Source organism: Ornithorhynchus anatinus, chromosome 16 (assembly GCF_004115215.2).
Source record: "Ornithorhynchus anatinus isolate Pmale09 chromosome 16, mOrnAna1.pri.v4, whole genome shotgun sequence".
Taxonomy (NCBI): Eukaryota; Metazoa; Chordata; class Mammalia; order Monotremata; family Ornithorhynchidae; genus Ornithorhynchus; species Ornithorhynchus anatinus.
Genome location: NC_041743.1, coordinates 6,862,253 through 6,885,216, shown reverse-complemented (window position 1 = coordinate 6,885,216; position 22,964 = coordinate 6,862,253). Strand labels below are relative to the sequence as shown.

Below are 22,964 nucleotides of genomic sequence, written 5' to 3'. Positions count from 1 at the left end.
CCAGGCCTAGACTCAAGAGTGATTTTCTTGGACAAAGGTGAGCCAGTCTGCTCCCCCCTCCACCCCCCACACACCCATCCACCATCAGAGCAGTACATTGGGTCCACACAAGAAACAAAAGAATTTGGATACTGCAAAAGTTGATAACTGTACTTGTGCCCAAAGTGTCCCAGGAGCCACTGCTGAATGAGCATGCCTTCCTCTGCTTCAGGGCCGCCAATCCCTAAACTCTAGGAAGAGACTTTAATGAGAAGGGCACCTTGGCCCATCATTCCATCCTCCAGGCTACTTCCTTCCCTTTCCTCTACAGAGCAGAGACAGCAGAAGGAAGCAGGCATGGAAAGGATGAGCCCTTCCCACCTCTCCCCCACAACTCCACTGCCCCATAGCTGCAGTATAGCCTCCAGTGCCAGGAGGAAACCGTATATGGGACCAGCCTTCTGGCTTAGAGGGGCCCCCAGTTCCTGATCTTTCTAGAGGGCCTCCTGTCACGTGGAGGGAGCAGGATGAGGAGAAGAGACAGAGGCCACCCCAGTTAGCATCAAACTCTTCCCCCACACACCTGTGGTCAGTGGCAGAGCACAGGGTTGGCCTTTAGAAGATCTGGGTCCTAATCTTGGCTCACCACTTGCCTGTTGGGTGACTTTGAGCAAACCGCTTAACTTCTCGGTGCCTCTGTTTCCACCAGCTTTAAAATGGGGATGAAATACCTGTCCTCCCTTCTCAGACTGTGAGCCCCATGTGGGACACAGACTGTGTCTGATCTGATTGCACTGTATCCACCTTAGCGTTCAGTGCAGTGCTTGGCACAAAGTAGGCACTTAGACACCACAATTATTATCCGGATAGACCCTTTCTTTGCTTGCCACAGAAAGCCTGCTGTTTTCCTTTCCATCCTGAGTCGCCTTAGAACATAACTAGACTGTAAACTCATTATAGGCAGGGAACATGTCTGCTAATTGTTGTATTGTACTCTCACTTGAGCTTAGTAGAGTGTTCCACACATAATAAGTACTCAATAAATACTATTAAGAAGAGAATGACATAAATTAAAAGTACAAGGAAAGCAGGAATTGATAGACCCAGCATCGGTGTATTTTTTTATTATGGTATTTATTATTATTGTTGTTTAGTGCTTACTGTATGTCAAGTACCATTCTAAGCACCTGGGTAGATACAATATCATCAGGTTGACACACAGTCCCTTTCCTAGAAAGGGCTCACAGTCCTAACAGGAGGAGGAGGATTGAATCCCCATGTTACATTCAAGTTAGGTGATTTACCCAAGGTCACACAGCAAGCAGCCGTTAGAACCCTGTATCACTAAACTGAGGTTGTCCGAGAGCTGTTCTTTTCTGTAAAAACAAAACACACATCGCCTCTTCTTTTGATCCATCGCCTCCAGCGGCCCACAGATTCCCTTCAATGAGAATCTGAGACTGTCAGTGATTTTAGGCCAAGGTACTGAGACAGTTTTAGAGACTTTTTAAAATCCTGGACGGAGTTAATCCCCGTTTCCGCTTGCTGTCACCGGAGGGGTTTTCAGTGCAGGCATGCAACATTTTCATTGGAGCTGATAAAGCCCCTCCTACCCCTAACTCTCCGCCACCATCCAGGAAGTTTGCACTCTTAAGCAACACAGAGCTGTTTTAAGTCAAGTAAGTTTTCCCTGAGTTTGTGTTCGATGTCCTCATGCATGCCGCTGGGAGGGAGCGAGCCAGCGCTGGGCGCATCATTATGAGAAGGAGAAAAGCAGCTTGTGAGTGAGGGTGTGTGGCTAGCTGGCAGGGACACGGTGAGAAAGAGGGGGGCCTGGGGCGGAGAAGCCAAAGAAAGGTGCCGTGTGTTCGCCCCCAAGGGCGTTAATAGTGAGTCTCCGTTAGGAAAGAGAAAGAGAAGCCCAGTTCAGGAAGTCGAGTCTCTGACATCAGTGGCAGGGCTGAGTTGGAGTGAAACCTCAAAAATGCAGGGCGTGAGCCAGCTCGAGGAGAGTGGAACAGAGGGAGCTTTTCTTAGGGAGAGAGGGCAAGGCGGGCCTGCCCCGGGCCCGGAGCCCAACAGCCCAGGGACCCAAAGGGGCGAGAGACCGGCCCGGCCCCAGACCTCAACGTTTTGCTCACCGTCATTTCTTTTAGATGCCTAGAGTTTGGCTGCTGGGGGCCGATGCGGGGACAGCGCTGAGACCCGAGAAGCTCACCCCCGCTCCGACCCCCGGGCCGGGCCGGGCCGGGCCCAAGCCGGATTTGCAGGCCACCTGGAGGACCCGCGGAGGGGGAGAAAGGTAAGTTTTGCGTGGCCGATTCTTTTTCCTTCAGTTGCGCGGTTTTCTGGCTCACGTGGATGGGGCGACCGAGTTTTAGAAGCGTTTGCCACTCGGGCCTTTGGGGGACAGAGGCATTCCTGGGGGCGAGTGGGCTCTGCACAGGATAAGGAGGCGAATGGTGGTCTTTTTAATGTGCTCTGTGTCAACCGCTGGGGTGCCTAAGAATGATCAGATCGGACAGGCTCTGCCCCACACGGGGACGGGGGGAGCAGGCAGAATAATAATGATGGTATTTGTTAAGCGTTTACCATGCGCCAAGCACTGTTCTAAGCGCTGGTGTAGACACAAGGTGATCAGGTTGCCCCACGTGGGGCTCACAGTCTTAATCCCATTTTACAGAGAAGGTAACTGAGGTACAGAGCAGTTAAGTGACTGAGGCACAGAGCAGTTAAGTGACTTGCCCAAAGTCACACAGCTGACAAGTGTCAGAGTCGGAATTAGAGCCCCCAATCTCTGACTCCCAAGCCCGGGCTCTCCACTGAGACACGCCACTTCTCCAGGCATGTTATCCACGAAATAACTGAGGCACAGACAAGTGACTTTTCCAGCTAGTCCCTAGCCCCGTCCTCTTTCCACTAGCCCCCATTCTCTCCACCCTCATGGAGGCAAAGACTCATTTTGACTCCCTCCCCTCCTTGATCATCTTTGCCCCATTTCTTTTGCTCGCAAAATAAGAGCAGGCTGTTTGCCTCTCTACGGCTTGGCCCAGTTTCTTTTGTAAGCGTTTATTATGAGCCAGGCACTGTACTCTTCCCCTCTTCAAAGCCCCACTGAAGGCGCACTTCCTCCAAGAGGCCTTCCCAGACTAAGCCCCTTTTCCTCAGGTCCCCCTCCTTTCCGCGGCACCTCGACTGGCTTTCTTTGCCCTTCCCCCCTTCCCCACCCCACAGCACTTATGTCTATATCTATATAGCTATAATTCTATTAATTTACATTGATGTCTGGTTACTTGTTTTGATGTCTGTCTCCCACCCGCCCTCTCCCAGCGAATGTAAGCCCTTTGTGGGCAGGGATTGTCTCTCTTTATTGCTGTATTGTACTTTCCAAGCGTTCAGTACAGTGTTCTGCACACAGTAAGCGCTCAATACGATTGATTGAATGAATGAGTACCAAGCGCTGGAGTAGACATACGCTAATCAGGTTGGACGCTGCGTAGGTCTCACGTGGGGCTCATGGTCATAATCCCCATTTTACAGGCGAGGGAACTAAGGCACAGAGAAATGAAGCGACTTGCCCAAGGTCACACAGCGGATAAGTGGTGGGAGTCGGGATTAGAACCCAGGTCCATCTGAGTCCCAGGCCTCATGATCTATCCACTAGCACCCGGGTCTTCCCATTGCGGCTACCAGCCGCAGCCCACAAAGCCGCTGGAAGAAGGGAAGAAATTTATAGCCTCTGGGCCCCCGCAGGCTCGGGCATTTCGAATGCATCCTTAGCAAACTTTGCAACAGGATCAGTAGACTTGCCGGGTCAGGTATGTGGCCTGGAGCACGGGAAGGAAAAAACCGCGGTTCATTTATTCAGTCGCATTTATTGAGCGCTTACTGTGTGCAGAGCAATGTACTACGCGCTTGGGAGTGTACTTTTCAGCAATAAAGAGACAATCCCTGCCACAAAGAGCTCATACTCTAGAGCGGGGAAGGGGTTTCGTTTTCTATACTTATCCCCACCACTGGCTTCTCTGATATCTCTTAACTTTCTTTAGTAAGGGGGAAAGGTATTCTTTGAGCGCCCTTTAATAATAATAATGTTGGTATTTGTTAAGCGCTTACTATGTGCCAAGCACTGTCCTAAGCCCTGGGGTAGATACAGGGTAATCAGGTTGTCCCACGTGAGGCTCACAGTCTTTATCCCCATTTTACAGATGAGGTAACAGGCACCGAGAAGTCAAGTGACTTGCCCAAAGTCACACAGCTGACAGGTGGCGGAGTGGGATTAGAACCCATGACCTCTGACACCTAAACCCGTGCTCTTTCCACTGAGTCACATTGCGTGCAATGTAATGTCTCCACTCCTTGGGAAAATACAAGAGAAGCCCACAAGGAATATATATCTTCTAACGAAGGTCAGAAGAGACTCAAAAACATATTTACAAATGAGGCCAATAGAATAAATTGACCTTACAAATGATCATTTATACGTATGTTAGTTCTGAGAAAGAGCAGAAAAAAATGTTTACACACTAGGGGAGGCCAATGGGGGAAGGTTTGGAAGAAGTGGGATTTCTGGGGGGCTTTGAGGGTGGAGGGAACTGTGGTCATTCTGGACTTGAGGTTATGTTTCGTAATGATAGCCTTGAATCTCCAATTCCCATACAAGCATTTGCTGCTGAAGAGTGTTTTGCCGATAAGAGAAATGAAGCATCTGTCCTAACATACAAAGCAAATTGTCACTAGTGTGAATTAGAGAAGCAGAATGGCCTAGTACAAAGTGCACAGGCCTAGGAGTCACTAGACCTGGGTTCTAATTCCAGCTTCATCACTTGTCTACTGTGTGACCTTGGGCAAGACACTTCACTTTTCTGTGGCTGAATTCCTTCATATGTAAAATGGGGATGAAGATTGTGAGTCTCGAACTGCCTGGCACTAGTAAGTGCTTAACGAATACAAATATAGAAAGCATACTGCTGCAGTCATTTTCCTGGACAGCATAGGGGAGAGAATTAGTGTGCTATAATCTTGGAAGGTCTGTATCACTCCAGGGGATTGTTGCATTCCATTCACCTAGCTTGATTTTGCACATTTATCAAGATCTTGGGGAAGTTTGGCTAAAATCTAAAGGCAACTTTAGAGATCTGTGTCAATGAATGAATTCACAACTACTAGATAATCAGACATCATATTTATTGAGCACTTACTGTGTGCGGAACACTATAAGCGCTTGGGGGAGTACAAAATAACAGAGTTAGCAGACACATTGCCTGCCCACAACAACATGAGCATGTCAAAGTGATAAAGAACAGGCCTGGGAGTCCAAAGGACATGGGTTCCAATCCTGGCTCCACCACTTGTCTGCTTTGTGACCCTGGGCAAGTCGCTTCACTTCTCTGGACCTAAATTACCTCATCTGTAAAATGGGGATTAAGACTGTGAGCCCATTATGGGACAGAGACTGCATCCAACCCAACTTGTCTGTATCCCCACAGCGCTTAGTACAGTGCCTGGCACATAGCGCTTAATACCACAATTATTAACAAGCTTGCAGTCTAGAGGGGAAGACAGACATTAAAATTACAGAAATGTACATAAATGCTCTGGGGCTGAGGAAGGGGTAAATAAAGGGAGCAAATCAGGGTGATAGAAGGGAGTGGGAGAAGAGGAATTGGGGGCTTAGCGAAGACCTCTGACAGACCTCTGACGGCAGTCCTGTCTCACACTGTGTTCAGAAGTCTGAGCTGGAGGGAGAGCAAGCATTTTATCTCCATTTTATAGATGACAGAACTGAAACACAAAAAGATTAAGTGACCTGCCCAAGGTCACTCAGTGGGCCAGTGGCAAAGCTGGGACTTGAGTGTGGGTCCCCTGACTCTCAGGCTCTTTCCACTAGAAACTGAAAGATGGGCTAGTCCTTGTACCAGTTTTGTTTTTAACCCTACTGTCAATGTATCATGTTCAAAATGAAGTTGACAAATGACTTTCATGTTGTCGCTATTCAATTTACAAGGCGCCCCAGGCTTCTGATAACAGCCACCCAACTCTGTGTGGGACAGGGACTGTGTCCAATTTGCTTATCTGGTGTTTGCTTTACACATTGTAAGTGCATAATAAATACCACTAAAAAGAAAGTGTCCTAGACCCCTTAAATTTAATCAGTGGTACTTGTTGAGCACTTGTGTACAAAGTACTGTACTTAGTGTTTCAGAGAGTTCACCAGAAGCAAAAGACAGTCCCTGCTTTAAAGGGAATTACAATGGATAAAATGGACCAACTTATTTACCAAGAGTTGGAGCAGGAGGAAGAACAGATAACCAAAAGTAGCCCCTATATGCCTGGATGAAATAGCAGAATAAGTTACAATAATAACAACAGTATTTGTTAAGCACTTAGTAGATATAAGATAATCAAGTCCCAAACGAAGCTCACAGTCTAAGTAGGAGGGAAGGTTTTAAATCCTCATTTTAAAGATGATAGAACTGAGGCCCAGAGAAGTTAAATGACTTAAGGTCACTTAAGGACACACAGCAGACAAGTGGTAGAGGTAGGATTGGAACCCAGATCCTGACTCCTGGGCCTGTGCTCTACTAGGGCACACTGCTTTTAATCAAATGTGCAATTCAAAATACCTAAGTGCTGAAGATGAGTACAAAGAGAGAAATGTTACTGTGCTTGGGTTGTTGAGAACTAATTCAGGGAAGACTTCTTGAATGGGGTGAATTTTAAGAGTCCCTTGAAAATGGGGAGAGCTATGGCCTGGTGTATTTGGGAAGGAGCTATAGATGGGAGGGCATATGGCAATGAGTAAGGGTCAGAGGCTGGTGAGTCGGTCAGGTGCAGTTCCAAGGTGAGCTGGGGAGTAGCTGATAGAGAGCTGATATGTAAAATGGAGAAAGCTGGGAACTAATGGCAAGAATTTCTTGCTGGATATGAAAGCAAATGGATGGTCATTGGAGATTTCCAAAAGAAGAGTCACATGCAGAGGCAAATTTGAAGATAATCCACACAGCAGCATGCAGTAAAGGCTAGAGACAGGCTGATGTAGTTCACTTATGAGCTGAACCAGGCTGGTGGTTGTTAAGATGGGAGGGGGAGGATTTGGAAGCTGTTCTATTAAAGGAGCCTTAACCAAAACTGTGTGTAATGCTCTGATTAAGCCCAGATGAGGAAATTACAGAGAAATCAATAAACTATGAAGCATCCCTAGAAGCATGAATTTACAGAAGTATTCATGACACCTGAGCCTCATCTCTCACCATTTCCAGCCAAGTTTTCTGTTACAGCCTCCACTGGGGTAGGTCCCTTCCCTTACCAAAACACATCTGAGTCTTAGGAAGATGCACCACCCTATTCACCAGATCCCCAGTTCAAACTCTAGCATCTTAGCCCTTGAGATTAGCAAATGTCAGGAGGTCTAGGAAGATTCAAGCCTTAATGAAAAGTATTTTCCATCTGTGCCATTTATAATTTTTTTAATGTAAGGACTACTAAGTATTGCAGTCTTCTTCCCTGCCACTGAGAAAGCCTCTTGTCTCTACACCCTTCCCCAAAAAGTAATAATTGTGGTATTTAAACACCTACTATGTGCCAGGCACTGTAGTAAGCGCTATGGGGGATACAAACAAAACAAGTACCAGAGCGAAGAGAACCTGGATTCCTATACCAGACATTCGGCAGGCTCCTGCAACTCCACGAGGAGGAAAATTACCAAATCATTTCTCCAACGCTCCCCCTCCCTCCTTCCGGCCCCCAAACTCTCCTCCCAGCTAGCACCTCAAAGCAGAGGGGAGAGGTGGGGGGAACTGCCATTGATGTAAATACTCAAAGGCATTTTGCATCACAATGAACAGTTTCACCCGAGAGAGGCGATTGCCTGAGGTGGAGCCTGATAAAGTGATCAGCAGAACACATCAAGTATTGATACATAACTTACCAATCGACCAAGAAATCTCAGGAGAGGACAGAAGCTCCTCACTATCCTCAAAGGCTCTTTCTTCGATTAAGTGGGTTCCAAGAAATGCGGCTTGGTTGTTTTTTCCCCTACACGAACCTGGTGCAAAAAGGACAATCCCCTTGATGGGGTCAACCCCTCAAGCACCGCAGGCCTTCTGGGTGTTGGATGGCCCAGCGAAATCATCCACCTCAACAGCAGCTTCCCAAGTTAGACCCACGGAGAGGCAAATACAACCCTTTACCGGTATTTCTCTGTCAAAATAAAATAGAAACTGGCTCTTGGGCACGGGTCGGCTCCCTCGTGGTGGTGGCTCAGTCGTTAATGAGCAGATTGCAGGCAGCTGGTGGGCCCTGGGCTGCAGGTGCTGCAGGAAAACCCCTCCCCTCCCCTCCCCTCCCCACGGACGGTAGCACGACAGATAAACGTGCCTCACCCCCCCACTGGCCTAATGATAGAGCAAGGGCTTGACAGTCACAAGGACCTGGGTTCTAATGCTGCCTCTGCCACTTGTCTGCTGTGTGACCTTGGGAAAGTCACTTCTCTGGGCCTCAGTTACCTCATCTGTAAAATGAGGATTAAGACTGTGGGCCCCATGAGGGACAGGGACTATGTCCACCCGGATTAGCTTGTATTAATTCATTCAAATCGCATTTATTGACTGCTTACCGTGTGCAAAGCACTGTACTGAGCGCTTGGGAGAGTACAGTATAACAAATAAGACACATCTCTGCCCACGATGAGCTCACAGTCTAGAGGACCTGCCCCAGTGCTTAAAACAGTGCCTGGCACAAAGTAAGCACTTAACATATTTGTACATTCCAAGCACTTAGTACAGTGCTCTGCACATAGTAAGCACTCAATAAATACTATTGAATGAATGAATGAACCTATGCCATTAAAAAAAAGGGCCTGAGGAAACCAGGGCTCCTGTCCACACCTAGGTTTCTCCCACAATCGAAGGGGAGAGAGGAGACTGAACAAATGCACAAGGAGAGATGAAACAAAAACACTAAAGCCAGTACAAATGCACACTCAAGGTAAAATAAACAAAAGCAGTAGAGTGCTGTAATAATAATAATGATGGTATTTGTTAAGTGTTTACTATGTACAAAGCACTGCTTTAAGCACTGGGGGGATACAAGGTGATCAGGTTGCCCCATGTGGGGCTCACAGTCTTCATCCCCATTTTACAGACGAGGTAACTGAGGCACAGAGAAGTTAAGTGACTTGCCCAAAGTCACACAGCTGACAAGCAGCAGAGCTGGAATTAGAACCCATGACCTGACTGAAGCCCGTGCTCTTTCCACTGTAGCTAGAAGGGCTTCCCTTCCTACCTGTAGTTTACTTTAGTGTCTACCTTCCCTGCTTTAATTGTAAGCAGGGTACAAACAGGGTGGAAAACATTGTAGGCTCCGTTGCAGTAGGGAACTTGTTTATCAATCGTGGCTTAGTGGAAAGAGCATAGGCTTGGGAGTCAGAGGATGTGGGTTCTAATTCTGCCTCCGCCACTTGTCTGCTCTGTGACCTTGGGCAAATCACTTAACTTCTGTGCCTCAGTTACCTCATCTGAAAAATGGAAATTAGAACTGCGAGCCCCACATGGGACAACTTGATTACCTTGTATCTACCTTAGTGCTTAGAACAATGCTTGGCTTATAGTAAGCGCTTAACAAATACCACCATCATTATTGTTATTATAGTAAGAACTTAAATGCCACAGTTATAATTTTGAGTGCGTACTATGTGCCAAGCACTGTACTGAGCACATGGGAGAGATGAGGTAAAGAACCCGACAAGTTATGGCCAATTTGCCCATCCAACCAAGCCAGGGCCAAACCAGGGAAGAGACCAAGTACTTTCTCCCTTCTACATAAAGAACTAATAGAATCTAACCCACTGCAGTTCTGCCATTTTAGAGTGAAGCTTCCAAGATGAAATGCAAGCCTAAACTTAGGCTGCTCCTCCTAGTTGCACCTTCCCGGAGTCTTCCCGGAGTTTCCTAACTAAAACCTCAAATCGAGTCCTGAGGGACATTTGGAAGTTTGACAGTGTCTGCATATTTTTCAGAAATATGTCCTCTGGTTCAGAGTTGCAGGTGTTGCTGATTTCAAAATCCCACTCCCTTTGGAATGTCAAACCCAGGGGATTGTGGGATGCTTCAGGGTGCCAAAGAATGCTGGCCCAGATGGCACAGCCCTCGCAGGAAAGCAGGTTTTTCCTTTTCAGGCTACAGGAGGGAGATGAAGTTTCATTCGCTGAGTCATAACGGGAAGAGCACAGGGCTAGGAGGAGTATAGGTCTGGGAGACATGCTGAGTGACTCTGGGCAGGTCATTTAATCTCTCTGGACATCAGTTTCCTCATCTACAAAATGGGCATAAAATTCCTGCTTTCCCTACCACATATATTGTGATGAACTGGGGCTTGGTTTGATCTGATTTTCCAGTGTCTCGTCTCTAAGCCGTAGCCTAATGCTTCTGCACATAGTGAATGCTTAAAAAGTACATTAATTAATTAACATGCACCCTGATAATGTTATATACAGTAAGCAAGGTTAGAAGTATCTTGGTAATATAACTTTCCAGAGCTAAAATTTTAGTATTTTTATAGCACAATTCACTGGGGGTTTCTCCTGCACCTGGAGGACAAGAAAGGGCACCATTAAAATAGAATTTCTCTTCTATAATGCTTTGGATTTCAGCCATGCTCTTAATTGAGCTCTGAATGCATAAAGGACTCAATAAATACCACTGTTGCATTGACTGAGCTACAGGACCTGACCCAGGTTGGATTCTGCCTGTTTCCTGTCCAGCAGTCCCCAGTATCTGCCCAGCAAGTGCTGGCCTGGACTGGAAGGGAATCCAAAAGGAACAGAAGAGAACCCAAGCTCAATTGCAATTCACCATTCATTCATTCATTCATATTTATTGAGCACTTACTGGGTGCAGAGCACTGTACTAAGCTCTTGGGAGAGGACAGTATAACAATAAACAGACACATTCTCTTCCCACCACAAGCTGACAGTTTAGAAGTCTGTGGTGGTTGACCGAGCCCTGAGAAGCCAATCAAACAGATGGGTTTGTCCCAACACAGCCCTGGGGCCTTGAGCTCTGGAGGATTTGTGGACCCAGCCTGGCCCATACAGGGCTGTACTTCTGTTTCTACCCCAAGTCTCGAGACCAAGCAGCCGGGCTGTCTCTCCATGCTTTCATGCACAGTACAAGGCTGCCTCGGGATGTGGAAAGACATGCACTGTTCTAAGTGCTGGGGTAGATACAAGTTAATCAGGTTGGGTCCAGTCCCTGTGCCACATGGGCCTCACAGTCTAATCAAACAATTATCCAGCCAATTTGATCCATGTGCGGAGCCCAGATTGAAATAAGCTCGCTGTGTACAGGGAACATGTCTGTTTATTTTTCTGTCGTACTCTCTGAAGCTCTAAGTACAGTGCTGTACACATGGTAAGCACTCAATAAATCCAGCTGAATGAATATGTCTTTTGGAGGGGGCTCAATTAATCTACTGGGGGAATCAAAGAGATGGTAATGGCTCAGATCTCCTCAAGACTTGGACCTCTGTGATGTGTAGCATGGCACTTTCCCTTAATTTCCTGGGTTTTTTGCCTATATTAAAAAAAGAGGGAACCAGGGAACATGGGCAAAATTCAGGTAATATAAGGTAACAAAGGCGAATGGTGAACCATGTCCCATCATCATTACTCACTGGCTGAGATGGAAATTAAAGATGTAGTTCCAGTCCTCCTCTCTCTCCTCATTGATCCTATCAGGAATAATAAAGTATTTTCCCATCCCAAATGAGGTCAGTCTGAGAAGAAGAGAGAAAGTGGTTACTGGTTGTAAAGTAACCTATCAGGTTATACAGAGACTTCCCAGACTATTTCAGCAGGAAACTTTGGCCTTAAGAAAACTCCTCTCCACCCCAGCCCCCAAGAGAGCCTACTGACCAACTGCTTCCTTTCCTACAGGCCTAGCAATGCTGACTTCAAGTGTCAAAACAAAAAGCATCATCCCTTAACACTTAGAAAAAATCTCCACTTGGCCCCTTTCTCTCATCTACCTTCTCTTCTCAACATCCTGTGGAACTTCTCCCAGCATATTTCCTGGATTTTTTTTTTTGTCATTCTACTTTACCTGTGTAAAAAGAGAGAGTGAGAGAGGAGAGAGAGATAAAGGGGTAGGGGAGATTGGTTGCTATTTGTATGGGTCCTACATAGATTCTTGATACTAAATGCTTGAGTTGGCTGCCTGTAGTGTTTATGATTTAGAGCCTGTATGAGTCCTGATTTGACAACCAAGTATAATCACCAGGAACCCCAAAAATGTACAAGGTGACCTAGAATAGCCTGCATAGACACACTAGGTTATGCGGTTAATTCACTGAGCTCATGACCAACCATCCCAGATTTCCTGGCCCTCTCCATCTGCCCAGTCAGCATTGCCAACACACAATAGCTTTCAACCCCACCACCTCACAGTTTTGCCTTCTGTAGACGCCACACTACAATCCAACTGGCCGGCACCCTGACATTCGAGTCATAACAGTTTGGTCTGGGGGAAAGGCTTGAACCAGGTTTTCCAAGCATTTGTCTGGGCCATGTCCCTCAGTGAATTCAGACCTTAGTAAGAGTGCCTCATTGGAATGCAGTGGAGATTAGAGCTGCTTCTGGTCCTCTGATGGAGAAGAGCTGACTCTCCTGAAGTGTTGCTAAAATAACTGCAAGTCAATCTGCTTGAGAGGATGAAAGACCCAGGATTTGGACACCAATCTACAGGCCCTTTATTTTCATTCTTCCTCTGCCCCTCCCTGTTTTCTTAAGTAGCTCTCATTCTGTTAATGGACCCTCCTCAGCAGCCCCTTCCCCAGCTTGGGTAGGGGAAACAGTTTCAATGTTTGAAGAACAAAGCAGAAGAGTTTCCTTGCTTCCCTTGATCAGTCAGTCAGTCAATTGAATATGCCTGCTTACTGTGTGCAGAGCACTGTACTAAGCTCTTGGGAAAGTGCAGTATAACAAAATAACAGACACATTCCCTGCCCACAATGAGTTTATAGTCTCAATAGTATTTATTGAGCACCTATTGCATGCAGAGCACTGTACTAAGCACTTTAGAAGCAAGACAATTCTTTCCTGCCTTCAAGGTGCCCGGGAGAAAGGCAGAATGTTTTGTTTTGTTTTGTTTTTTTAAAGAGTGCAGGTAGGAGGAGCTAGTCTGTGGTTTCACAGTTTGTGGTTTGCTTGGTTACCTGGAGCACACCCTGGAGCGGCATCATCACATTAGGAGTTCCAAAAATGACCTCACAAAACGGTCAGCCTGAGTTTTCCAATGTTGTGCTATATTCCCTGAGGAAAAATAAGAATGACTTTCACAGTGTCACTCCTAGTCATCACCTGTAAATACCCTGCACAGACAAGTTCTGCCTTTAGCAGGGTATCTGGACAAGCTCAACCCTGGCACCACATTGCCTTTTCCCCACAGCTGCCTTGATTATCCTTCTCCCCAGGGCTCCTCCCTAGGGCTTGGCTGGGGAGTTTCTGAAGCTAACCCTGCAGCTTGGGCTTGGGAACCCCAATCCAGGACTATTGCAGCGCCTCTCCTCAGAGTCACAAGAGGTGGGAAGAGCCATTTGCAAGAGTTAACAGGATTTGTTTGTTTTTTAGAAACAAGAGATTCGGTGTTACCAACCCTAAAGAGAAAGTTCATTTGTGATTCACTAGGAGTGTGGGATCAAGGATTGGAACACAGTGCTTCATATATAGTAAGTGCTTAATAAATACCCCTATTACTGCTGCTCCTGCTGCCTGTTCTCTCCTTCCCCACTCCCAAGGGATGTGAGAGAAACACCAGTGGGACTCAGTTTGGTTGTCAGCTGCACTCCATCTTGTCCATTTTTATTTATGCCATGAGCCTTTTAAAGATGAAATTCAAAGTGCCTGTTGGTAAGATTGTCGCCTTCGAAAGCTAAGAGAGTCGGTGTTTATATCTCTTAAAGCATCGACTCACCTGGCTTCTCATCGAAGAGATGTGGGAATGAAGCCACAGCCTTGGGATGGGAGTCCAATACTGGGTTTATTCTCAATTCTTTCACTACCTCCTGTTGTGACCTTGAAGCCAGTCACTTCCTCCCAAGTGGAAGGGTTCATCAAATAATGTTTGTACCATGCCTTTAGTTCCTGCAAAGAAGAGTGAGCTGTTCGTCAAAGCTATTGGCTCAGGAAGGAAGTTGAGAGAAGTTGCACACACTAAGCAGCTGACTGAAGGGTCACAGAGGGGGTAATAGTGAGCCCCAGCTTCTACTCCTCTTTCTTCAGCCCCACCGCCTCCAAAACAATGCTTGGAATGTGTTGCCCCGTACCAGAACCTGTTCAGCAGGCCAGACCTGATCTCCTAGTCCTTGGGAAACCAACCTAAGGACATTTGGGTACCCCCAAGGCCCATGTCATCAGATGCTGAGCCAGGAAGGTGTCTGCAGTGTGGAAGGGGAAAGACACTTGGGAGGGGGAGGTGAAGCCTACATCCTGAGAGGCTGGACACCGAAAGATGCCAGTCTGCCCTGGATTCTCTGGCAGCCAAAGAGAATCTTCTCAGAGGATATATCCCAGGAACCAGAATTGATTTGGGGGAAGAGTGACCATTAATGCTGCCAATGTTCCTGGGCTAAGCACAGTGGGCTGTTTGATATTTAACCTCAAAGCAAATGATTCGCATGCATTAATTACTGAATTTATCAAGTGAAAAAATTCTCTTCATGAAGGGTTAAAAATACAAAACACCACAGAAGGAAAAAGTATATTCTTCCAGCAGAATTCACTCCCTACCCTCGTCAACCTCACCTCATTTCTCTTGCAAGAAAACTGGCATTTAAAATCACCACCAATCTGAAACAGTCCAAATTGCTTATTTAATGTGGATGAGTTACTCTTGCCCAAAGAACTTTGGATTCCCCAACAATTTTAAACTTTAATTTAGCAACAAGAGAGGTTTTGGCATTTAACTGTCTTTACTTTTTTCTTTTTATACATAAAGAGAAGAAAAATAATGGAAAGGGAAAGAAAGCCTTATCTGCACAACCATAGAGTAGCATAATTGGATATTTGTTACACTCCATTAGTTTTAAACTACATCAGCCTATCGAAATTCCCAACTAAATCTATCTCCCTAGATGACTGTGGAGAATTCCATAGAGCACTGTTTCACTCCAAAGTGCTAATGAGAATTGTTTAACAAAATACAGTAGAAAAAAACCCCAAACCCTCACCACCCTGTTTCAGATATCAGAATAATTGCTAACTCCTTTATGTAAAATTACTTTTGTGTTAAAAAAAACAGAGGCTAAAAGTTCTGGACATCAGTTGGTGGAGTTGGCCAAAAGCAGAAAGTCTTAAAATTTATTTTTAGAGCTGCAAAAGTACATTTTCCCCATCTCTTATAACTACAAGATGACTTAGTGACTTAGCTCAAACTTTCCAAAAATAAAATTCTACCTTAGTGCTACAGCCACGCCTGGAAAATTTTAGCTCCCAAGGAATTTTCCAAAAAGTTAGTGAAAATGGGGTCTTCTCGCTGCTTTAACCATGGTATTTATTAGCCCTGGCGGTGTAATTTATTCAGCATACTTAGAAATCTACATAGCCTCAGTTCAAACACAAGAGTATTTATATGTGGCTCCATTTGGCTGATAGAGATGTATGGGACTATGGGAGTTGTGAGTTGTCCCAGTCGGAAGACTGGTGGATCTTGATGGCGATGATTCATAATTTGGCTGGCTGTGCATATGCTTAGGTGTACAGACTACAGCCCTAATTCAGCCTTATGTAATGTGTTCTGTGACATTCCTGTACAGATGAATTCCTCCTGTATATAGTCCTCATCCATTTGGTCAGGCCGATTAACAGTGCGGCAAGGGTAATTTGTCAAGACTGAGTTTCAGCTGACAGCGATCTATTTAATTTTATTCATTCATTCATTCAATTCTCATTTATTGGCTGGCCACAGGGTACATGGCACTTTTCAGCCTAGCCTCTTTTCAGGAAAGAAAATAAGCAGAGTGCCTGTCCCCAGGAAGCTTACAATCTAATGTTGTAGAGGTGTGCCATCATTAAAACCCCATAGATCTAAGACTGAATAGCTCGAGTCCAAGGAGAGATATAAGCAGTTTTTCTTACTCAATCACACCTTTTCAATGGAACCATCACTGGAAACAGAACAGGACAATCATAGCACTGACTCAAGTGCCTTGAATCTGGAGGAGATTGATTGAGCAGAAAGGAGAATAAGCCACTACCCAGCCAGTTTTGAAGGGAGGAAGACTGAACCCTTTCCAGAGGGAAGGTAGGGCAGCACTACCCAGTGGAAATCCAGTTTTTGTGGGGGAAGGCCTTTGTGACTTCCCTAAATTTTGCTATCTATAAAATGAGGACAGAATACCTGTTCGCCCTGTCTCTTCAGTTTTGGACAGGGTTGTGTGTGGTATGATTATCTTGCATCTGTGCCAGTGGTTTAGCCCAGTACTTGACCCATGGCAAGCTCTTAATAAATACCATATAATAATAATGATGATGATGATGAATTAAGAGATGGCCGGAAAATAAGCATGAAAGAGGAACAGAAACAGAGACAGTCTTTCCAGTTTGTCAGGACAGAATGTGTAGTTTCCTACCCCAGTTCAGTATGAGGAGGAGAAAGAACTTGATGATAGGGTTGCCAAGTTATTGTTTCCCATCCTGATTTAGTTTAATCGGATCCTTCAGTTAGAAGTTCCCTGCCTACCTCCATGTGGGAGTTTCCTAGGGATGGACTACAAGATTTTCCTTGAAAGGAATGATTATTTGGTTATTCCTCAGATAACTATGAAATGTCCCTCTTAGGGAGAAATGTATCATACTCATAAGCCAAATTCAGGACCCTCATCAGCACCAAATCGAAGCTTAATAATAATAACAGTGATAACGGCGTTTGTTAAACGCTACTCTCTTCCAAAGTGCTGAGGTAGACTCAAGACAATCAGATCCTTCACAGCCCCTGTTGTCTGTGGGACAACGAGATATTTTATCCCCATTTTCTAGTTGATGAAACTGAGGGTCAGAGAAGTTAAGGGATGGGCCCAAAGTCACACAGCAGGTAAGCGTCAGAATCCAGGTCTCCTAGCTCTCAATCTTGTGCTCTTTGCACTAGGTTGCACTGCCTAGCTGACAAATATTGCAAGCCCTTGTTTCTCTTGAAGCTAAAATAGTTTTCCCTTTAAAGCACCGAGCATCCCTCTGCCTTGGCTCCTACCGCCAAGTCCCGTGACTCGGAAGCGGCGCCCATGTCCCCTGGGGAGCTGGGAGAGGAATGCAGAGGCTCTGGAGCAAAGGGTAAGGAGTGCCTCCCCGCAACCTTGGGCAACACCCTCTTCATAATAGTAATAATAATAATAATATTTATTAAGCACTTACTAGGTGCAAAGCACTGTTCTAAGCACTGGGGTAGATACAAGGTAATCAGGGTGGACACAGTCCCTGTCCCACATGGGGCTCACAGTCTTAATCCTCGTTTTACAGATGTGGTAGCTGAGGCACATAGAAGTGAAGTGTTTTGCCCAAGGCCACACGTACATATGGAAGAGCTGAGATTAGAACCTGTATTCTCCTGACTCCCAGACCCAGACTCTGGCCCTGGTTAACTTCTACAGAACGCTGTGTGTGTATATGTGTGTGTGCATGCAAGTGTGTGTGTGTGTATACGCATGCGTGGGAAGGTGATGCGTGGAGGATCCGGAATCTGAGCGGGGCATCTGTGGCCCTCACACCCAGAAGTCAGGAAAAACTGACTGCTGAAACCGGTTCTTAAAGCTGCATAAGTAACAAACTCCCTTCAATTCTACAGTCCCCAAAGCCTTATAAATAACTTTGGGTCCTCCAAGTGAATTATTAGCTGAGAATTGATTCACATTACATTGGTGTTAATTTGGCATTTTTCACATTATTCAGCTCATGAATAATTCCTTCGGGCTCTCTGGATGGGAAGCCAAATGGGAAACTTCAGAGGGCCTAAAAGTGAATTACTGGCTTTGTATTGACTCTCCAGAAGATATGTGACTCCTGCAGTCATGCGAATGAGAGAGTGAGGGAGCTGGGCTTTTTTTTTTTAAATGGTATTTGTTAAGTGCTTACTATGTTTCAAGCACTGTACACTTGCTGGGGTAGAAACAAGATAATCAAGTGGGGGCTGGGGTGGTGGTGCTCACAGTCTTGATCCCCATTTTACAAACAAGGCTCCCCCCTCCCCCAATTTTGAGGATAAAGACTAAATAATGAAGCCTGGTGCCAGTGTGACTTTGGGCAAGTCACTTAATAATAATAATAATGTTGGTATTTATTAAGTATTTACTATGTGCAGAGCACTGTTCTAAGTGCTGGCGTAGATACAGGGTCATCAGGTTGTCCCACGTGAGACTCACAGTCTTAATCCTCATTTTACAGATGAGATAACTGAGGCACAGAGAAGTGAAGTGACTTGCCCACAGTCACACAGCTGGCAAGTGGCAGAGCGGAGATTCGAACCCATGATCTCTGACTCCCAAGCCCAGGCTCTTTCCACTGAGCCATGCTGCTTCTCTGTGCCTCAGTGCCTTAACTTCTCGGTGCCTCAATTACCTCATCTGTAAAATGGGGGTTAAGACTGTGAGCCTCACGCGGGACAACCTGATTACCCAGTATTTACCCCAGCACTTAGAACAGTGCTCAGCACATAGTAAGCACTTGACAAATACCAACATTATTATTATTGTTATTATTTCTTCTAGAAGGAAAAGGGAACTAGGAATGGGTCTTGAGGACATTCCAAGATGAAAAGTCATTGCTGGGCAGTTGAAGAATATGGATCCACTCACATTTCCAAACACACTTGTGTCTGGCCAAATTAATCCAAGCATGAGATGGCTTAGCTGGAAACAGTGACAGGTTTATAGGAGTCCTTAAATCTGGAAATTGCACCATTTGTATTCCAACCCTAAGTCTGGTTGACTAGGGATTATTTATTTATAATTAATGTCTGCCTCCCTCTCTAAACCTTAAACTCACTGCGGGCAGGGAATGTGTCTGTCTCCTCTGTTGTACTCTCCCAAGCGTTTAACACAGTGCTCTGCACATAGTGAGCACTCGATAAATACCATTGATAGATTGATGAATTGATTAGGGATTGCCAGATTCTGTTTTCCAAATATGGGATTCTGGCTGCATTCCCATTTCCCTTGCCCTCCACTCCACAGAGGGGTGAGATTGTGTCATCCAAATAAGGAGCCACTTTATTTCCTCTTCCCGACGGGCCTTTTGAGGAAGCCGGGACAAGGGAATGGAATATGGGACAATGCTGAATATCCTGGATACCGGGCAAGGCTATTCACCCTCATTCCAGTTCCTTAATCCACATTAGCACTTTGACAGGGAGGATTAGTTCATATTGCGTGAACAGAGGAACTCTCTCAGGAATCTGGGGAACTGTGTGGTTTTTCCACTGAATGGGCAGCGTTGCTACTAGGCATTACAGAGCCTTTTATCATGGTAGGGCTGCTTCCTGCCTTTCCACCATGGCCCACCTCTCTGAGGAAGCAGAGATGGGTAATGGGCTGGAGCAACATCCCCACTGATGAAAAAACATCTAGATAGATAAATATCCACATCCAAACCCTCCAGTCTCATACTTTGACTTTGGGCTCAAAAGTGAAGGCTAAATTGCTCAGACAATGCAGATTGCTCTTTCACAATAAGGGGGCATGTATGTGGGTGTGTGTATGTGTGTGTGTTATACTTAAAAGTCCCCACCACTGTTATATCAACAAAAATGAGTCAAGCCCAATTTAACTCCTGAATCTTTCTCATTCACCCTTTTCTGACCCTTCATTAGCTACCAACTCCATTCTGTTGTACTTTACCAAGTGCTTAGTACGGTGCTCCTCACACAGCACTCAATAAATACCATTGCTTGCTTGATTGATTAGCATAGTTGAAAAGTTCCCAGATTTTGGGGGGCCATCAGCACTCTTTCCAGCATTGCCTAGAATAGGAGCATTGACTATATTTAAAGTACAGTGCCTACCTGCACATAAAGTATGAGTTTAGCCCCTCTTGGGCAAGAGGGCTGTGGTTCCTGCCACACTAATTCCACCCTCACAGGAATTTAAGGAGTGGCCCAAGAATCTTGACCTAAAGAGGGAAGTCCAAAGTAAGTGGGAATAGCCTTCCCTGGTGGTGCAGGAGAAGAGGACAGAGCCTCCATTCCCAGTCACTGGCTTTAGGCTTTGTGGGCAAGCTGGACTGGAAAAGGGAAAGGAGGGTAAGAGCAGGGTGGCAGTGATAAGGCCACGTGACGTGCTAGAAAGACTACCGTTACTGGAAGCCAGTAGATCCAGCCTCTAGTCCTGCCTCCGCCACTTGCCTGCTCCCTGTCCTTAGGCTAGTCACTGAACTTTTGTGCCTCAGTTTCTTCATCTGTCAAATAGGACTTAAATACTTGTCCTCCCTCAACCTTAGATTGTAGTCCCACAAGGGGCAGGGACTGTCCCTGAGCTGATGATCTCCCATCTATCCCAGGGCTTGACAATGAGTAAATGCTTAACAAATATCAGGGTTATTGAAGGGGTTGGGGAGCAAAGGGTCGCTGGAAGGTAAATATTACCTAGTAAACAGTTATTGGGAAAGGCGCTTAAATGCAGAAAAGAAGGAATGTCAGCCTGGCCCTTGCTCCTCTCCACAATATTTTTGGGGGACAGGGAGATTTTTCCAAAGCAGTAAAGTGTAGGGGGTGACAGAGGCATGTAGGAGGACTGAGGATTGTGTGGGGGACAGAGGAAGAGCTTTGGATGGTGGCAGTCTCAGTTCCCCGTCTCAGCCCTCTCTCTTGACAATCCTCCCTCAGAGCTCTGCTGCACTGTAGAGGTCAGTTTTAAAACCGTCTCTGAATGGATCTGAGAGAGACAAGATCATGGGTCTCCTAGTCCCCTTTAAGCAATCTGATCCTCAGAGGAGCAACCCAAGCCATCCTAGCATGAGACACCCCATTCCCTTAGATTGGAGTCCCAGGGGCTAGGGACGGTGTCCAAATCTCTCCCTGGAATTTTTCCCAGGACTCAGTACAGAGCTTTGCACATCAGAGGCGCTCACTCAACTCGATAGAATGTGAATCTCCACCAGAATTGCTGGTTCATTTCAAGCCCATCTTTTTTTTTTTTTTTAAAAAAAGGTATTTGTTAAATACTATGTGGCAAGCACTGAACTAAGCGCTGGGGTAGCTACAAGCTAATTAGGTTGGACACAGTCCATGTCCCACCCTGGAGCTCACAGTATTAATCCCCATTTTACAGATGAGGGAACAGGCACAGAGAAGTTAAGCGATTTGCCCAAGGTCACACAGCAGACAAGTGGCGGAGCTGGGATTAGAACCCCGATCTTTCTGACTTCCAGGCCCATGCTTTCTCTACTGGGTCACACTGTTGTGAATAGGCAACGCTGGCTCCAGCCTTCCACAGAATTCACTGGTAAAAGCAGCACTCTCACAGGATCTTCTGTTTTCTCAGGTGCTGGCCAGTGGGATTTCCTGCACATCTCTCTCTCCTAGGGACCCAGGGCCCAAGGGTGAATTTACCGAGTTGAATCGGAGTCCAGTGGATCCCAGAAGGGCTGGAGAGCTGGGACTTTCTCCATCTAGCAGGTTGCTATGGAGCAAATAAACTCCTTTTTCAGCTCCCTCTGGAGCCTGGTCCACAGGAAACACGAGGAGGGCATCTTTAATACCATCTGCCTGGCAGTGCTGATGGGGTTGCCGCTGGTGGTTTTTCTCATCCTGCTGTTCATATGTTGCCACTGCTGTTGCAGCAGGCCTAACAAAGGAGGCAACCAGCCAGAAAGAACCAAGAAGAAGAAGAAGAAGAAGGATGAAGAGGACCTGTGGATCACTGCCCGACCCAAGCTTCTCCAGCTGGAGAAGAGGCCTTCCCTGCCAGTCTAGCGGGAGGGAGATTAGACCAGATAATTACAAGCCCTGTGGGCTTGGGACCTTTCAACTGATGCCAAGGAGAGAAGACATTCCTGAAATGGCTTTTCCAAAACCCAAGATGACCAACAGAAGAGACTGCCACTTTCAACCTTAGGTCCGCACATGGGCAAGTGTACAAAACTAGGTTGAATAGATGTGCAAGCATGAGTGGACCCTTGTACGTGCTTGGGTATGCAGATGTGGATGTGCTCTCTCAGATGCCTGTCTAAACACTTGTACGGTCTTGCTGCAAACTTATGCAGATGGACACATTTCCAGCCGTGGACGTCAGTGATATATGCCCTTTCTATACAAGACCACAGATGAACTCACGACCTTTGGAAGGCCCATGTTTCCATGTGCAAAACCCCCCAGCGTCTAGGCATAAACAAGCACATTTTCAGGAGCATGGAGAAATGGGACAGATCCAATCCTGCTGAATGTTCTTGCAGCCTAGAAGAGTTTCTCTAATTCTGCAAATAGAAGAGCTCTGCTCCTCAAGATCTTAAAGACTCTCAGGCGCCACTTCAGGGCCAAGCAACCGAGAGCCTTCCTTGAATCCAACCGAAGGTTAATTTCTTGGAAAGGAAATTCAGCGAGAGTGACTCACTGTACAGTATTGAGATTTTAAGATCTGGACGATGTATGTTTTACTGGGGTTGTGGGAGATTGTATTTTGAGCTAATATATGTTGAACAGGATTTTTTTATTTTTGGAAGACAACTAGGCTGCAGTGCCTAGAATTCAAGAATTGCCCAATTTAAAATTGCACAAATAAAAATGACAGAAGGGCTTGTTTTAGACAAATTAAGAGATGCACATTATCCTGGGGGAGGTTGGAGTTGATGTTATGGCGTAAGGGAGAGGGTGATTATACCCAGTGGCAAATGGTAAACCGTGTCCTAATGTTCCTCCGTCCATTGGAAGGGAGTGCTGCTGCTTTCCTGGGATACAGATGCAAGATAATGGGTCTTGAATTGATTTCAATAACTACGAGAGAAAGAC

General features: G+C 46.0%; 1 protein-coding gene across 7 annotated transcripts; it reads left to right on the top strand.

Annotated features, from left to right (window-relative positions):
- Positions 1 to 1,629: 1,629 nt before the first annotated feature.
- On the top strand, positions 1,630 to 22,770 carry KIAA0040 (KIAA0040 ortholog). Of its 7 annotated transcripts, none has more exons than XM_007668913.4 (5): positions 1,630 to 1,658; positions 2,136 to 2,281; positions 13,607 to 13,704; positions 17,193 to 17,302; positions 21,502 to 22,770. In XM_007668913.4, exon 5 carries the CDS (start codon positions 21,642 to 21,644, stop codon positions 21,930 to 21,932), a length of 291 nt encoding a protein of 96 aa, XP_007667103.1. In that variant the 5' UTR covers positions 1,630 to 1,658; positions 2,136 to 2,281; positions 13,607 to 13,704; positions 17,193 to 17,302; positions 21,502 to 21,641; the 3' UTR covers positions 21,933 to 22,770. The 7 variants fall into 7 exon arrangements, with proteins under 7 accessions (XP_007667103.1, XP_028936528.1, XP_028936529.1 ...); XM_029080695.2 differs by lacking the exon at positions 1,630 to 1,658 and adding an exon at positions 1,697 to 1,759; XM_029080694.2 differs by lacking the exon at positions 1,630 to 1,658 and having other exon boundaries at positions 1,796 to 2,281.
- The last annotated feature ends 194 nt before the right edge of the window (positions 22,771 to 22,964 follow it).

Bases quoted from the DNA above. Each gene is read 5' to 3' on its own strand.
- KIAA0040 (XM_007668913.4), top strand. From the start codon at position 21,642: ATGGAGCAAATAAACTCCTTTTTCAGCTCCCTCTGGAGCCTGGTCCAC.